The sequence below is a fragment of the Emys orbicularis genome, chromosome 3, assembly GCF_028017835.1.
Source record: "Emys orbicularis isolate rEmyOrb1 chromosome 3, rEmyOrb1.hap1, whole genome shotgun sequence".
Lineage (NCBI taxonomy): Eukaryota > Metazoa > Chordata > Testudines > Emydidae > Emys > Emys orbicularis.
Genome location: NC_088685.1, coordinates 135,811,863 through 135,830,193, shown reverse-complemented (window position 1 = coordinate 135,830,193; position 18,331 = coordinate 135,811,863). Strand labels below are relative to the sequence as shown.

The following is an 18,331-nucleotide window of genomic DNA, read 5'->3' as shown; positions in this document are numbered from 1 at the left end:
AATTTGAATTCTGGCATTTTCTGACTTTTGAGTGCTTGACTTTGCAACCTTAATGTTCTTTTAATGTAGTTTTTCAATGTACTTTCCTAGGCTTTTAAAAATGTAACTAACAAAACAAATTCCATCATATAGAGTCCAACATGGCTCATAAGCAGGGTTAGAACCTTTAGATCCACAGCACAGACCTCTGCCACTTGAGTAATAATAGTGTAACTGATAGAAGTAGTAGGTTGTCACCCTCTATGTTGGACAACCACTAGAAGGAGATGAAGCACACATTTTGCCAGTGGGTTTCACAGCTATTTGCTGATAGCAGAGGAATACTGACACTCAGGAATACTGGATTCTACTTCAGGATCTGAGGGAAATGTGCTCTAGGTATTACAGCCCTTTCTGCCCCTAGCCTCCCCCACCTGTCATTGTCTCTGTCCCAATCTCCCTCCTCAGCTCCTTGTCCCAGTTCCACTCTTCCCTACTCTCACCTCCCCTTGTCCCAGTCTATTCCCTTGCCAGTCCAGGCTCCTTCTCCTGATTGCCTGGGCATCAGCAACAGGAGCATTGAGAGGACAGTAGAAATGGTCTTCCTGCTCTCAGTTCTGGTGCCCAGTGCCACAGGTGCTTCTGGCTACTAGGAGGAGCAACACCACGTTGATTTTCTCCATAGTATTCTTTTTCAGGTTATCAACCTAGTCTTCTAAATTATATGGCTTTCTTTTCCAGCATTGTGTAAGAGATTCTTTTCAAATATTGGAAAGGAAACCTGATAATCTCACAGATAAAAAAATCCATAATTTGAAAAAGGGAAACCAATATATGTGCTCTCTGTTCCCTTCTGACTAAAACCCCACCTCTGGGGCTGCTGACTGGCAAAAAATCCATCTCAGAATTTATCCTGAATGTCACAAATGTGATTTGAACTATTAGGTAGACCATGACTGATACTATAGCATCACCTTCTTCTCACCTTTCACTATCTGCAGCTCCCACTGGTGAGTTCGCAAGTTACTGAATGTTATGTACTAACAATTGATGAGATGATCGTTGAGTTTAAATTCTAAATTTTTAAAAACAGTATTTAATTTGAACACAATGAATTTAATATATTTCATTTTTTTAGGAGCTGCCAACACAAGAAACTGTTGAAGATCTCAAAGGTATCTTGAAAGCTTTTTTTTAACCTTTATTAACTGTTTTCTATAAACATTGCTTGCCAAAAGTATTTCAGCACATGCACAGCCTGTACCAGAGGCTTACCAGTTCCAGGGCCAAGTGCGGCTGCTGCATCACTTTCCCCTCCTTGGGGATAACTAATTGTATAGTTTCATTGAGTTCTCTAGCTAAATTAGAAAAACTCCATCTCTGCCAGGGTAAACAAAAGTCCAAAGAAAGTCCCAAAACTAGTTTCCCATCCCCTGCCTTTCACCTGCTCTGGGCCACAGCCCTTCCTTAAGGGTCTGTGCACCTTGTGCACTTTGATTAAGGGGAGTGAAGGGGACTTCCTCCCACTCTCTTTTGGAAGCCCTGTGCCATGGGCCACAAAGCAGAAAGCTAGTGGTCAGCTCACACCCCAAACCCTCTACACTTCCTTTGATCATGGCCTCTTCTTGCCCTTGGCTACTTCTGGCTCTTTAGCCTACCTTTCCCCTGGTACTTCAGAACCCTCTGTTACTAGCTCCCCAGCTTTATCCAACCCATGTCTCAGTAACAAAGTCCATAGAACTCTCTTTTCCATGGAGTTCCTGGTCCTTCTCTCCACCTGCCCCTCTGGCTTCTTCCCAGGTCTTCCATCTCCTGGGTGCTCCTCCATAGCCTGGCCCCTTTCAGCTCAACTCAGCCCGCAGAATCACTACCAGTTTTGCTTCTTCCCTTGTCTCCACCAAAGACTCTCCTGAGCTGTTTGCCTGGAGAGACTCAGCAACACATCCTGCTCCCTTAAAGTCTCTGGTTCTTCTCATACACTCTGACAACATTCCCAGCATGCCTTGGTGTGCCTTCAGTTCCAGTGGTCCATGAACGACAAGTTCCAGAATTCCATTCTGCATAGGTTCTTACACCACCCTCATCACTGTAGTGTCTGTGACGATTCCTGCAGTGCATGAGGTGACATGACTAATATCTGTTACATTGGTTCATTCTTTCTATCATCCTGTCCCCAGGGAGAGAATTGTGTGTGCAGTGTAATGTTTGGGTTTGGCAGATTGTTTTTGTTTGTTTGGGTTCTTGTGATTTTTTATTTTATTTTGTTTTTTAAAATGTATACGCTGCTGCTGCTACTACTATCTCTTGATCTGTGAGGGAACCTGACATAGAGTAGAACTGCAACTCTAACATATTGTAAAGGCCCCTTTCACCCAGAGATTGGGCCTGAGCCTGCAAACCCTTATCTTATTGCTCACATGAGTAAGAACCATATTTCCAGGTAATTAAAATAAAAATCTCTTTTTCATACAATTCCTAAACAAGAAAATTATCTTCCTAATTTCTTAGCTAGATGCAAAAAATTGTGAAAGTCAGTTAGCAGAGAACAATTGTTACATTCCATAGTAAATTTCTGTCTAAAGTTATCAACTATTTTGTTCTGTATTTCCATGTTTCCTTAGCTCTGCAGGCTGGTTTTGATGCATAGGAATATTGACATCTATAATGCATAATGACTTTTGTTTGTGCGACCTCACTCATATGTATGTTCTTATTAGGGGTAACAATGTTAGAAGACCAGGCTTCACCACCAGTTTTATCTACCTCACCCTATATCAAAGCGGATATGTTACCTATTTCTACAGCCCATATGTCAGATTCTACCACATCGGCAATAGTAGCAAAACCAGCAGCTATGGAGACATTTATCAGTAATGGAACAAATGAAAAAGAAGAGAAGCTGCACCCTTCTGGCTACTTTGGATCAGAAGATATTCTCATGGACAAAAATCTGGTTAAAAAGTTGTCAAATCTCTCTCTGTCACAGTATGACATTTTAAGAACTGGCATTTCTTTTGAACAATGGGGCAGTGAAAATTCAGTTATTATTTCAGAGCATTTAAGTAATCCAAAAAGTTACAAAAGAGAGAAATTCCCAGATGGATCACCCCATGAAAGCTTTAATCGTAACTGCCCACAGTGTAATACAATTGCAACCAAAGAGACCGATGGGCCTGTGGAAATTTCTTTTCATGTTGATAACACCAATGAAGATCTTGATTATTCAGATGGTGAGGTTGCTATTGCTCTTGTTGACAGTTCTCTGCCTGGAGACCAACTTAATTTACATGAACCCATTAAAATAGTTATTACAATGAGTAGTACACCAAATACAATGAGTGATTTAGAAGGTTCTCTCCATCTGAAGGTGTCAGGTACTGAGAAAACTAGCTCAAACCCAGACTCTGGTGTAGCTATAGCAGATCTCCACAGTCAAAAAAATAACGAACAGATCAAAATTCCGGTTATAACTTTTGAATTGTCTGATGATGGTGGAGGTAATGTTCATCTGGAAGCCAGTGAAAGTGAAAGAACCCCAGAACGTTTAAAGGTCGATGCATCATCCAACCAGTGTTCTGGCTATGAGTCTGGTGATCTGGACAATGCAGTAAAGGACCATAGCTATCCTGCAAATAACCATTCAGAAACTAACACTCGTTTAGGTCCAAATCTGGAGAATGCTTCGGAGAATTTGCTGGTCACCACTTCCAATTCTAAAGAAATTCAACAGAACCTTGATCCTCTGTCTTATAAAACTGCCCATGAAAAGAGACACATTCGAGTGCTGAGCGTAGACAGTGGGACAGACATCTTTTTAAGTAAGAATTCCATGGAGATAATCAGTGATAAAGAAAAGACCTTGCCAACTTCTAAATCTGACTTAGAAGCTAAAGAAGGACAAATACCCAATGAATCTAACTTCCTGGAATTTGTCTCCCTGCTGGAATCCATTAATACCGCAAAGGTGACAGCATCAAATCAGTCCAATATCAAAACAGAGACTACAAAAGATGATGGGTTTGGTGGAGGTATGGTATGATATGATATTTTAAAACTACTCTTTTGGAATAAGAAAATCAAAGATTGCCAGACTCTTACCTACTTTGTTTATGGTGATTTAATCTCAGGTCCATAAAAAGTTAGCCAAATCCAACTTGGAGAAGTGCTAAAAAAGGGTGGGGATAAGGTCCTGTCATAAAAAATACCTGGTGCAGTTTCCTGTAGTTTTAGAAGGCTTTTGAACATTTCAAAGCAAAAGGTTTGAGCTAAGTAAAGTAAGCACTCAGCTGGTATTTAGCTGGACTTCTACATTGGAATAACCTGCATGGGGCAAGCTTGGTTCTGTTAGAATACCAATACATGTTTACCAAAACCTGCAAAATTGCTGTGCCACTCTCTCTCATACTCTTTCCATCAGATGCATATGAGGACTTCTTAAATATATACACATATTTAAAAGAGCCAGAGTCACTTATGTGTATTAAAAATCAAACCCAAACCCCAGATCCCTACATTTCCTGACCAGCTTTAGTTGTATTTTAATAACCTTGAAAAAAAATTCACACAAGTTTTTAGGTTTACATCAAAATATTTATATCTTTTGGAAGCTAAAAACTGAAAATTTGTTGGTAGTTCAATTTCTGAAAACTAAAAATATTCATTTTTTTATAACAGAAAAGTCTTCAGTTTTCAGTGAAAGCCACCAAAATTTTGATGAAAACTGGAACTTTCGCACGAAAAATTCCATTTAGTCAAAAGCTTTTTTTGTTTAAATAATTTGAGAATTTTTCTACTGTTCTACCCATGACATAAAACCAAAGCTGTATATTCTGTTTCCCATATATAAGAATATTTGGCTCCTCACCCACAACTAGCTCCGCTACCTCTCTTCTCTATCCCAGTGCCTCCCAACGCAATGTATAGGTGTGTTGTTTCTAATTGTTTTGGCACCTTGCTTTCTATAAAACAATAACTAAATCTAGCCTTATATCTAGCTAAACAAAACTAAGGGGGCGGGTTATGTGTTGTGGAGATGTAAGACAAAATACAGTGGAGAGGCCCCATGATCCTCTCAGAGCAAGGTCTGAACTATCAAATGCAATTTCACATATTTTAGAAGACTTTAACCAAAACAAACAAATCCTAGGAAGCCTGCCTCTTATTTGTTTGGAATCCATGGTAAATTGTATTCTATGAAGATACCCAAAAAGCATGCAACCAAAATGCACTTATGTCTTTCCCATAAAACACAAGAGATGTATTAAAATATTCTAATAAAACAGTGTTAACATTTTTTTAAAAAAAGTTATCCCCCTTCTCCATGTGTACAGTAGGAAATATGGATTCCCATGACTAGCTGCAAACATTCTACATCCCACAAAAGAGGTCCAACACACATATACCTGATTGACTTTATAAAACATTTTGCCATACAATATCCACTTGACTTGCTTTCTTCTTCCGTTGTATCCTATTCCTCCTGTATTTATCTTCCACCTTTTCATTTTTCTGACCCCATCAAGCTCATTAAATCCTGCCCTCATTTTTCTCCATCTCTCACTGCAGTTCTAACCTTTTCTATTCCATGTTACGTTATCAGTTTTGTTTCATTCCCCTTCTTCTACTCTTATTTACTCTCCCCTTTTCTGTTCACTCCATGCTACTTTCTATTCCCTGCTCTCACTCCCTTTCCTATACTCTTCTCTTGTCCCCTCCGTCTATTTCTTTACTGTTCATCTCCAGCACTATCAGTCCATTCTCGGCCCTTCCTCCCAAGCCTCTCCATTCAGTTCTCTGCTCATCTTTCATGTAGCTTCTATAGATCCCAATCCCATCAGTCTATTCTTTGTCCCTAATCATTTTTTTTACATTCCCCAACCCATTCTGCCATTGATTCTGTTCCCAATCCACACTCCCCCCTCTGCACCCCCAATCAGTTTAAAGATCCATTCCATTTTTGTCACTTCCTACCCTAGAGCATCACTCCATTCTCTGTCCACTAGCCCCTCAGTACATCCTCTCTGACCTCACCTCCACAGCACCACATTGTTCAATTGATTTTCTTCCCCTTTGGCTCCCATTGATTGATATGCTGCTTCTCAGGCTACTCTAAACAACTGGTCCTTTGCCTTCCCTAGCCTGTCCCCAATTAGATTTCCTGCAAGTTATTTGTGGGGTTTATTATTTGGGGGAGGCCTTAAATGTTCATTTGGATACAATATTCTTAGGCGTGGCAGAATTCTATTTTTATTTTTATAATTTTGATGGATAATATGGATGTTTATTTTTAAGCATTTTTTAAAATCAATTTAAATTTTCACAGTTGCAGGTAATTGCGGTGGATGGGGGAGAATTATTTAATGACAATAGGTATCAAGATTCAAAAAGTTAAAGCTTTATATGCCATTAACACAAATTGTCAACATCACATGTCAAAACATACAAAATAAATACCCTTACATCAACAAATCAGACCTGATTTTATTATTCATTCACTAGCCCATTTGTAACAAGCCTAATTCAGAAGTCTAAATCACTGGATTTTGATTCTAATAAATTCTCCAGCAGTATTTTTCTTATGTTGAATAGTTAAGCAGATTGTTATTGTCTTTCCCAAAGTTAGGGAAGTTCCCTGTTGTAGTGATTTATATAAAAGATATGATTAGAAAGTGAGAGCACACCTATTTTCCAATCTCAGGCCACGGTACATAGCTCAGGCTTGGAAAATCCTTTTGTCCAGGACAAATAGAAGTGCTTTCCTGGTAAGCCTTTTGGAGCAAGGATCATCTTTTTAATCTGTGTATGTGTGGTGCCTACCACAATGGAGTCCTGGTCCATGACTAGGGCTCCTAGGTAAAACAGTTAATAATTAGTTTCAGGTTTCATGCTGGCTGGACAAGAACAACAGGGGAGGCAGGGTGAGAGTTTGGTGATCTCCAACACAAAAGAATCAAGTTGTCTGACAGAAGAGAGTGTGGCCAGAGGGGGTGAGTGGAAGTGGAGTAAAAAGACCTCAGCTGCCTCAAAAGTTGGCTAATGGCTAAGCAGAGCAATAGAATTTAGGTAAGTCAGAGGGGAGGAGACCAAATGGGGAAGAGCGGCTGAGCTGATAGTCAAAAAGAAGGTGGATGGGCCTAGTTGATGTCATCCACACAAGTAATGCCTTGGAAGAAGTAGGAGTGGGACCAGGGAAAAATACATTATTGAGTAAGCCTGATATAAGCCTCAGTTAGAGTCTGGTGTCTGTTAGTGCTCTGATCAGATTTATGGGGTTCTTGGAGAAGGTAGAGAATGAGTCTGAGCTTTTCAATTATAGTCAGGTAGTTCAAAGCAAATTTAATTTTCCAGCCAAGCAAGAGTATGCTGTGTACTAAAATTATCTAAACTATACATTATAATCTGATTATTTGCTTCTTCTGCAAAACACAATTTGATTTTAGGAATGAGATGGCCTCTTTCTAATTTGTTAGTCTTGCAATTACTAGTTATACTTCCTGGGCCAAGCAGGAAGAGCTAATTTGCAATTTATACAATATATTTTAAAACATATTTGAATAAAAATTATACACACAGAGAAGTGGTTGTTTTTTTGTATATGAGAAAAATGTCTGGAACAAGTCAAGCCACTTGATGGGCGTTTTTTTTAGGTTTAAACAAAAAACAACAAAAAAACTCACCCTAATTGGCAAAGAATAATACTGAAGCCCCTGGCTCAATGAACATGAAGAACATGGCACAGAGGAATAGGTTAAGGAATGTGATTAACTTGGACATATACGAATGTATATGCGGTTTCCAGAAGTCCTGGAAAGCTAAATATTCAGGATTTTCTTGAAAGAAAGATTACATGTTTTGTGTAATTTGCAGAAAGCATGAGAAGTTTTTTTATTGGGAAAGTCCTCTTGTAAGTGGGTGTAAGAGCTCTAGATCTGATTCCTTATATGTGCATGCCCACACTTCTGCTCATGTTAAATGCGTAGGAGCAGAAAATGTATCTGTTTGTCTACAAGAAGCTCTTAGCCAATAGTGGCTTTAATCTTGGATCAAACTCTTGATACCTCTACAGGGAAAGGCTTTATAGAGGCAACTGAAAAGTGTCGTAGGAACGCATCTCAGAAATGCATATAGAAAATTAGGTTTATTACTGTACTTGCTGATGGCTCCTCTGACAAGTCTGTAGCTGAGTAAGAGTTGGTGAACTTGGTGTAAGTCAAATTTTTGCAGGACGGAAGCATTTGTATTCTGTCTTCTAACACGGTTGATGGTATATCACACAGGGAACAAGAACAGCTGTAGGAATGGTGGGAACTAAGACAGAAGAACACAAAAAAGAACTGTTTTGCCTGAATTTAGATGGTGTAGAAGCAAATTTAAAAAAAATGTTCTCATCCTTAGAACAGGTTGGAAAACGTCAAAAGTTTTCCAACAGTTTGGAAAAAGCTGTTTCAGTGAAACTGAAGTTTTTTGTAAAATTATATTGCTTTTGACTAAAATTCCTGTGGGGGAAAAACTTATTCACCATCGTGACTGAGGGCAGGTCTACACTAGAAGTGCTACATCAGCACAGCTGCACTGATGCAGCTGCGCCACTGTAGTGCGTCTGGTGAAAACACTCTATGCCAATGGGAGAGCGCTCTCCCATCAGCATAATTACTCCACACTGCGAGAGGCAGAAGCTATGTTGGCGGGAGAGCATTTCCCACCGACGTACCACCGGTGTGGACAATGCCTAGGTCGCTGTAACTTGCGTCGCTCATAGGGGTGTCTTTTTTCACACTCCTGAGTGACATAAATTAGATTGAATTAAGTGGTAGTGCAGACTGCCCTGAATCTCTTTTACTTTTGAAGACTCTTTTGTCTGAGGTTTGCAAAAGGTACTCGCCACAAAGACAGTCCTGCCTCTGTTGATTTTAAACTTATGCTTAGGGATGGCAACTTTGAAGAGGTAAGCATATCTGGGTCTCTAGAGGCAAAACTAAAGAAAAATCAGATCTAAAACCTTAAAATTGCCATTATACATATGGATGTCAGGTTCACCAAGCTACCCTAATCACCAACTATATTATTTCAGTGCTTTGATCTCATACAGAAGCCTAGTGATTAAAAAAATGTGGTGGACATAAGTCTCATGGACCTGGGGGGGTCAAGCTACTGCTGAGGGAGAGAGGGCTCCTGAAAGGGGAAGAGGAGGGCCCGGCAGAATGAGCTGATCTATGCCCTGCCACTTTAAATGCCAGGGCCCCGCAGCCCCTGCATACACATATATTCAATAAAGCACACTACAGGGTGAAATTCTGCCCCTATTTAATGTCTTGCCATTAACTTTAGTGGAGTTTTGCCATTGACGTCAGTGGAGCCAGGATTTCACCCCAGGACATGATGCAGATAAGTTGCTCCCCGCTAGCAGGAACAAAATGTGTTTTTGTACACTGTCACACTGCGCACCTTGCAGCATTACTAGAGGACCAGACTTAAGATCTCATGTACTCCTCAGAAAGTTGGACCAAAATTCTGCAGCAAGATCCCGGGATTCTACTGTGGAGGATATTCTGCCTCACATACATTTTTTAAATGTCTTTTTTTGCACCTTTCAAGGCAGTTTGGGATTGCGGGAAAAGCATATTAGCTAGACATTTCTACTGAAATGATCAACAGTGAAATAATTAAGACTATTGTCAATTAAAATGTCATCTTTAGGCCTCAGAGTGTACACTCTGAACATTTCACACATATCTCAGAACTATTATTTTCTGCTGTGTACAGTCGACACTGCACTGGTTTAAGATGGCCTTACATTTACAAAATTATCTTTGAAACCATATGGGCTAGAAAGGTCTCATTTTTTAAATGAAAGTTTATATTCCAGAGTGCAATTCTCCTGAAAGGAATAGATTCTGCATCAGAGGAATTACAGAATATATGAGACCCAGAATAGACAAATGCAAGTCTGTAAGATAAGATACAGATTACAAATCAGATGGGCTTTAGTCTTAATATTATTTAGGTATTAGAATTGTTGCTTAAATTTAAAACATATTATTAGTAGAGCTAGGCAAATTTTTTCAGACTAAACTTTTTTTTGCCAAAAAATGCAGATTCATGAATTCATAATGACTTTGCCAAAACATTTCTGTTCAAACTGCTCCCCCTCAAAAAAACTGAAAATATTGAAATGATTTGATTTTTTTTATTTGAAATGATTTTTTTATTTGAATTTTACTTCCATTTTATTATAAAAACCGTCAATGAAACAAAACAAAAAGAAAATGTATAGGAGCAGTGGCATTTCAGTTTGCATTCAAATGAGGACAAAACTAAACCTATAAGACTGGGCTAGGGGCAGATGGAGCATAAACAGAAGAAACCCTGGCACAACATACTAAAATGGAAAAAGCAGAATTCAGAGAAATATTTTAGCTGCTCACAGCAGCAATAGATTTCATTTAAAATTAGCCAAGACAATAAGTCAACAGACAAAATATTGAGACAATCACATTGTGTCAGACAGCTGAATTGTCTATATGCAAAAATTGTACCAGTTTAACTATACTGGTGTAGTTAAAGCTGTACAAACCCTCTAGTGTGGATGCAGTTATACTAGTATAATAGTGCTTACAGAGGCATAGGTTATTCCCAAAGGGAAGGGGAATAAGCTATACCAGTGTAAGGAATGTGTATATCTGCATCCACACTAGAGGGTTAAACCCCTATACGTATACAGGTAAAATGTCACACTCTTAACTGAAATAGTTATATGGGCATAAAAACTATGCAGACCAGGCCTTAGTTATCTCTGCACAAGTGATGAGAATTTTTTTCCTGAGCTTGAGCAGCTCCATCCTAGTGGATTTGAGTCAGAGGAAGTACATTTCCAGGTAAGCAAGTACTTACTGAAATGTAAACTCTACTAGATTGTCTGTTGCCTTTTTATGTTTTTTTTTTTATCAGTCATTTTTATTTTTGAATTTTGGCATTCTCTTGTTTTTCATGTGACAGATAATATTTGTTTAAAGTCTGTGTTTAGCAGTTTGCTCAATGAAAACCATGAAAAACAAAATGAAGATTAGTTGACAAATTACATTTGAATATTGCATTATTGACTGAACTAGCTCCAGGGTGCAACATGTAAAAACAGATCATGAGAATTTTTTGCTAGAAGTCAGTTTGTAAACAATAATGATTTTCAATCCAGACTGTAAATGCATTTGTTAGTTTTTGCAAAAATCGGTAATACTTTCTGCATTTGTAAATTACATCATTGACAAAGGGGGATTCTTAACATGCAGAAGAGATGTGGGGAGGAAAAAAGATGAAGATTTTAATGTTAACTAGACTACCAAAATTTAGAGGATAAATTGAGCTGACATTTATGAGTCATCAGATTAATGTTTATTAATTGGCAGAGACTGAAGAACCATTCCCCCCCCCATATGTTACCTCCATTCAAAAGTTGAAAGTACAAGTAACTTCCGTGGAGAGAAATCAGCAGGAATCATTGTACTAAAATCCCATTGCAGACCCTCCTGGCATATCTTTCTAGTGCTAGGAGCTCTAAGAATTGCCATTCATTTTTATTTATTATTAATCTTCACCACTTCAGGGGAAAGAGAATTGAAAGACTTGAGACCTGGAATGGAAAAGAGTGAGACTTTTTTCCCCCTTCAAGCCATTAAATCATCAAACAAAAAATCTTGTTAATTGTTTCAGCCCTCCAGCCAGCATTAGGCAGTGTGGGACCAATTAGATTAATATAACCTTTTTGTTGGCTATCAGTTATTCTTAATCCTTGAACAACCATAACTCCCTAGGGAAAATGGATTTAATTAGGCTTCTGCAGCCTCTTGTCCCCTGTTGGAGTATAGTTATGAGATTATGGAACACTGTATCAGCTGCATAGTTAAACTAGGGTGAGATTTTGTGCTTAAAGTGCAATTTAAATCACTAGTTAAACAGGAAATGCACAGATTTATTTTCAAATGGGACTGTTTGACTAAGGAGTAAAAACTTTGATTTTCTAAATACTTTTAACACTTCTGCCATATTTTCAAAAAATGGGCCCTTTAAAAAAATGTCCTACACATAATGGTCTGGAAATTAAGAGATTTCCAGTTCAGGGAGGTTCAGGCTACATAGAAGCACAACACAAGGTAACTTGTGCCAAAAAACAACTCAATAATCCTCCTCTAAGCAGTTTACTCTATTCACCCTAACTAATTTGTTTTTCACCAATGGAGGCCAATTGAGCACTGCGTCTTTGGACAACTTCCCCTTAAAAATGCTCTTGTTCTGAAGTAAATGAACAGAACTCTTTACAGTGATCTGTGTAGAACGTCTCCCTTCTTTATTCGCGTATCTTTCAGATAGCCATACAACCGAGAGAAAAGAAGAAATGCTGGAAACAGAAAAGCACTACAAGCATGTTTCTAAACTGGAAAGATCAGATGTACAAAGTCAAGATTGGGCTAGTGCTAGTCCAGTGCTACCAGAGCCTGCCCAATTTACAGCACAGTAAGGGCAGTTACTTCATATTTTTTGTACTTCAAAAGCATGATGATGCGAGCTGTTCTGTTATATTGAGTAGAATTGACGTAAACTTTTAATTAACCTCTCTCTCTCTCTGTTTTATTGAGAACAAGAAAAAAGTTCCTCATAGTAGTTTTGAAACATTTTTGTGTCAAGTTACCAGGGCAACAGGCAAAGGCAGATAATCTACCGGGTAACTTCCCAGCAAGATAGTTCTGTCTTGCAAGTTATAAGTGGACCTGAGGCTTCAATGCAAGATGAAATATCTGTGGACGCGATGCATGTGTTCATAGATGAGCATGGTAAGTTTATGCAGCTGTAACTATTAAACCATGAGGAGAGATTTCTAAAGAAAACTCAGAAGTTATCTCAGACCTGTATTTGTCTGACATTCACTGTGGAGTTGAGTGTATTTTTCTGATGATACCTTAAAAGACATGTCTAGTGTGTTTTTTGTGGATGCTGAAGATCCCATAGAACTTCTTGTCTGAGTAGGGAATTGCGCCAATGTGCTTGGCCAAAAGGTTCCCATCCCTTGCTGTCAGATCTTTAAGCTAAGTGTGAATAGGTGATGGTTTAGATGGCAGCCATCTCCCATCATATTGGGGCTGCCTTCATTCAGAATGGTGGTCTGCTACCTGCTTCAGGATATTGAATGGACTCCTTTCCCCATCAGTACCTGACTTTGGTGCAGGGAACTCCCTGGGGACTACAGGCCACACCGAGCAGCAGGGCCACTCCACAGCTACTCTAGGCTTTGGGCTGAAATAGTTCTAGTGGCTGTTGTGTTCCAATGCCATCTGCCTTGTGGGGTACTGGCCAAGTGCATTTCTGTAGTAGCAGATCCACAAGTCACTTAGGCTCACATCAAATCGCCCTTCCAAGAAGCACAAAAGAAGCTCCCATGTAGCTGGGTTTCATGGCTCCTGGGATCCTGTCCTTTCTCCCCTTCCACTCCTGTGTAGCACCACTGCAGCCTCTTGCATGCTGTGGACCCTTGTTCTGCATGTGCATGGGAGGGCAGCTGTGGACAGGTCAGGGGAGTAGTGTGCTTATTCACTGGAGGATCACTGCCCTGTGTGTATGTTAGGTAGGCGGTGGGGATGGGACAAGCAGTAGACCGTGGCTACCCACCTTTCACCTAATTCTCCACTGCCATGTACCTGTCATCTACACTTCTGCAAACATGAACAAATCAGAATGCTTCACTCTTTTATACTTCTGGTAATGTTTTACAGTTACCTTGCACACCTATGAATGGCTACACAGTATTTAAGGTACTGTCAGATCAGGCCCCCCTATGTTTAGATTGGGGCAGGAGTCCATTTCTTCATTTGCACAGAGCTCTCTTACTCTGCTCTTACAACAGGGAACAGAATTTTGCCCTTAATATCTGTATTTTTGTGGCTTTGTCTCCGGTTTTCCAATGTTTATTTTAACATGTATTTGTTCTATGATGTTTTAAAACACGTCCACACTGCCAATCACAAATATAAAGAAGCAGTTAGAACATTTGGTTTACAGATACTTTTTTTTGACCGAGAAAACCAGATTGCTACTAAATTGTAGGTGTAAACAAATAATTTACATCACTTAACTGATACTTTTATGTTTTTAAAGGGGAAATTAGATCCTGCTATTTAAAGGCTGGCAGTCAGAAGGAAGGAAATACTCGATATCAGACATCAAATTATGATTGTATTTCTAATGCTCAGTAAGTAAATTCTTATTTTTAGACATTTAGACTTTTCAGTGCTGGAGGCCACAAAGCTGATTCTAGCTGTGAAAGAGACATGTGACGAGTAAGAAATGTGCTAATCTGTTTTAGAGATGTCAAGGCATGCAGTTTTTTTTTAAATTTTATCTAAAGGGGGGAGGGGAAGCGACCATGTTTTAAGGATATCTATAAGGAAAAGGAAAATACCCGCTATGGTGTGTTTTTCTTATCAGCCAGTAATAGCTACTTTATATTTAGAGCTGTCTTTGGGGCTGTAATTAAAACATATTGGGGTAGGTCTGAATTTTCAGCTTTGTCCTATTGCTTATCTGGCCTTGCCTACCGGCCTTTTATGGATCTCATCCTCATGTATTATGTCAGCAAGTGAGCATGCTTTTGCAGGCTCTAGGATATGAACCCTCCTCATTGTCTGAAATACAGAGTGGCCATCATGCCACTTCAGAACAGCACCTAAACAATGTTTTTTTTTCTCAAATTGGTTTTAGAATGACCTGTGTTGATTACTCCCGCTTCCCAGTGTTCTCCCATCCCTTTATCTGTTATGCTCCATGGTTTGGGATTTTTGTATAAAAGTTCACAAAGGTGGTTTTATGATAATATTCAAATGTTTTTATATGTCCTGTTGAACAGCACCCGGAGAACTTCAGGACCAGGCTGGGGGAGAAGGGTCATGGGTCATGAGGCATAACTATTGTTCTAAAACTTGTTTTAAAAATGAATGCGACGTTGGGCATTCAGAGGAGACTTTGCAAAGATGCCTGTGTTGCCGTGCTAGGAACAGTGTTAGCTTAGTGGAATGCTGCAACAGGATGGTCTGTCCCTTTAAGGTCCTGGTACCAGCAGCCCTTTTCAGACTCAGCCGGGAGGATGTCAGGTGTTTTCTATAGAGAGCTGAGAGAGCTGCAGGAGGGACATGGGTGCCTGCAGTAGGCCCTGAAGCAGGAGGGATTAAAGGGAAGGCGTGTCCTCTTCTCAGCACTGACAGAGGCAAGGGGAGAAAGCCTCTGGAAACTGTAGCCCATGCTTTGTTGTGATGTTTTGCTTAAGTTCTGTATCTGAGTTGATAAACTGTGCCCAGCGGGAAGGACCTGAAAGTTACTTGGGCATGGCATTGTTTTTCATGGGATGGTGAGGGAGCCCACTAGCCCTGCAACTGCCCTTTTACTTTCAACTGTCCCAAAGTTATTTTTTGTGGACTAATGAAAAGCTCATTGAAAATAAAGAGGGAGAACCTGAGGCCAAATAGCTGGAGCTTGAGTTGAGAGCAGACTATACACTAGGACTTCTGTAGTCAAGGGACTTTTAACTCTTCCTTATCCCCAGTCTACAGTATAGCAGTGTAGCCATTCTGGGACTGCTCCTATAGCTTCAGAGCTATCGTAGTCTGTGGCTATTGAAGTCTGCATTAAAAGGGAGGGGCTGGGCTGTTGAGCCTGTGTAGTTGTGAATCCACTGATCCTACCTACGTCCCAAGAGACCTCCAGGTGCTGGGGTAGAGGAATCCCAGCAGAGAACTATTCTGGCATGCACAAGAGATGTGGACTCCCACATCTCCCAGTATGACTGCTCAGAGCTCCAGTATGAAACTGCAGAAAAACCTGAGAGTCTCTGGATTAAGTTTAGAAGTGTGAGCAACAAGGGTGATGCCGTGGTGGGAGTCTGCTATAGACCAGGGGGATGAGGTGGATGAGGCTTTCTTCTGGCAACTAACAGAAGTTACTAGATCACAGGCCCTGGTTCCCATGGGGGACTTCAGTCACCCCAATATCTGTTGGGAGAGCAATACGGCAGTGCACAGACAATTCAGGAAGTTTTTGGAAAGTGTAGGGGACAATTTCCTGGTGCAAGTGCTGGAGGAACCAACTAGGGGCAGAGCTCTTCTTGACCTGCTGCTCAGAAACAGGGAAGAATTAGTAGGGGAAGCAAAAGTGGATGGGAACCTGGGAGGCAGTGACCATAAGATGGTCAAGTTCAGGATCCTGACACAAGGAAGACAGGAGAGCAGCAGAATACGGACCCTAGACTTCAGAAAAGCAGACTTTGATTCCCTCAGGGAACTGATGGGCAGGATCCCCTGGGAGAATAACATGAAGGGGAAAGGAGTCCAGGAGAGCTGGCTGTATTTTAAAGAATCCTTATTGGGGTTGCAGGAACAAACCATCCTGATATGTAGAAAGAATAGCAAATATGGCAGGCGACCAGCTTGGCTTAACAGTGAAATCCTTGCTGATCTTAAACAGAAAAAAGAAGCTTACAAGAAGTGGAAGATTGGACAAATGACCAGGGAAAAGAATAAAAATATTGCTCAGGCATGCAGGAGCGAAATCAGGAAGGCCAAATCACACTTGGAGTTGCAGCTAGCAAGGGATGTTAAGAGTAACAAGAAGGGTTTCTTCAGGTATGTTAGCAACAAGAAGAAGATCAAGGAAAGTGTGGGCCCCTTACTGAATGAGGGAGGCAACCTAGTGACAGAGGATGTGGAAAAAGCTAATGTACTGAATGCTTTTTTTGCCTCTATCTTACGAACAAGATCAGCTCCCAGACTACTGCACTGGGCAGCACAGTATGGGGAAGAGGTGACCAGCCCTCTGTGGAGAAAGAAGTGGTTCAGGACTATTTAGAAAAGCTGGACGAGCACAAGTCCATGGGGCCGGATGCGCTGCATCCGAGGGTGCTAAAGGAGTTGGCTGATGTGATTGCAGAGCCATTGGCCATTATCTTTGAAAACTCATGGCGATCGGGGGAGGTCCCGGATGACTGGAAAAAGGCTAATGTAGTGCCCATCTTTTAAAAACGGAATAAGGAAGATCCGGGGAACTACAGGCCAGTCAGCCTCACCTCAGTCCCTGGAAAAATCATGGAGCCAGGTCCTCAAGGAATCCATTTAGAAGCACTTAGAGGAGAGGAAAGTGATCAGGAACAGTCAGCATGGATTCACCAAGGACAAGTCATGCCTGACTAACCTAATTGCCTTCTATGAGGATATAACTGGGTCTGTGGATGAGGGGAAAGCAGTGGACGTGTTATTCCTTGACTTTAGCAAAGCTTTTGATACCGTCTCCCACAGTATTCTTGCCAGCAAGTTAAAGAAGTATGGGCTGGATGAATGGACTATAAGGTGGATAGAAAGCTGGCTAGAACATTGGGCTCAACGGGTAGTGATCAATGGCTCCATGTCTAGTTGGCAGCCGGTATCAAGCGGAGTGCCCCAAGGGTCGTTCCTGGGGCCAGTTTTGTTCAATATCTTCATTAATGATCTGGAGGATGGCGTGGATTGCACCCTCAGGAAGTTTGCAGATGACACTAAACTGGGAGGAGTGATAAATACGGTGGAGGGTAGGGATAGGATACAGAGGGACCTAGACAAATTGGAGGATTGGGCCAAAAGAAATCTGATGAGGTTCAACAAGGACAAGTGCAGAGTCCTGCACTTAGGATGGAAGAATCCCATGCCCTGCTACAGACTAAGGACCGAGTGGCTAGGCAGCAGTTCTGCAGAAAAGGACCTAGGGGTTACAGTGGATGAGAAGCTGGATATGAGGCAACAGTGTGCCCTTGTTGCCAAGAAGGCTAACAGCATTTTGGGCTGTATAAGTAGGAGCATTGCCAGCAGATTGAGGGACGTGATTATTCCCCTTTATTCGGCATTGGTGAGGCCTCATCTGGAGTACTGTGTCCAGTTTTGGGCCCCACACTACAAGAAGGATGTGGATAAATTGGAGAGAATCCAGCGGAGGGCAATGAAAATGATTAGGGGGCTGGAGCACATGACTTATGAGGAGAGGCTGAGGGAACTGGGATTATTTAGTCTGCAGAAGAGAAGAATGAGGGGGGATTTGATAGCTGCTTTCAACTACCTGAAAGGGGGTTCCCAGGAGGATGGATCTAGACTGTTCTCAGTGGTAGCAGATGATAGAACAAGGAGTAATGGTTTCAAGTTGCAGTGGGGGAGGTTTAGGTTGGATATTAGGAAAAACTTTTTCACTAGGAGGGTGGTGAAGCACTGGAATGGGTTACCTAGGGAGCTGGTGGAATCTCCTTCCTTAGAGGTTTTTAAGGTCAGGCTTGACAAAGCCCTGGCTGGGATGATTT

General features: G+C 40.8%; 1 protein-coding gene across 2 annotated transcripts in view; it reads left to right on the top strand.

Annotated features, from left to right (window-relative positions):
- The window catches only part of PCNX2 (pecanex 2), a 240,349-nt gene that overhangs the window by 21,555 nt on the left and 200,463 nt on the right, over positions 1-18,331 (top strand). For both annotated transcript variants that reach the window (XM_065401279.1, XM_065401278.1), the window contains exons 4-8: positions 1,118-1,154; positions 2,697-4,007; positions 12,339-12,486; positions 12,658-12,803; positions 14,122-14,215. In XM_065401279.1, coding sequence (XP_065257351.1) covers positions 1,118-1,154; positions 2,697-4,007; positions 12,339-12,486; positions 12,658-12,803; positions 14,122-14,215 — 1,736 coding nt within the window. The remainder of the gene's footprint in view (positions 1-1,117; positions 1,155-2,696; positions 4,008-12,338; positions 12,487-12,657; positions 12,804-14,121; positions 14,216-18,331) is intronic.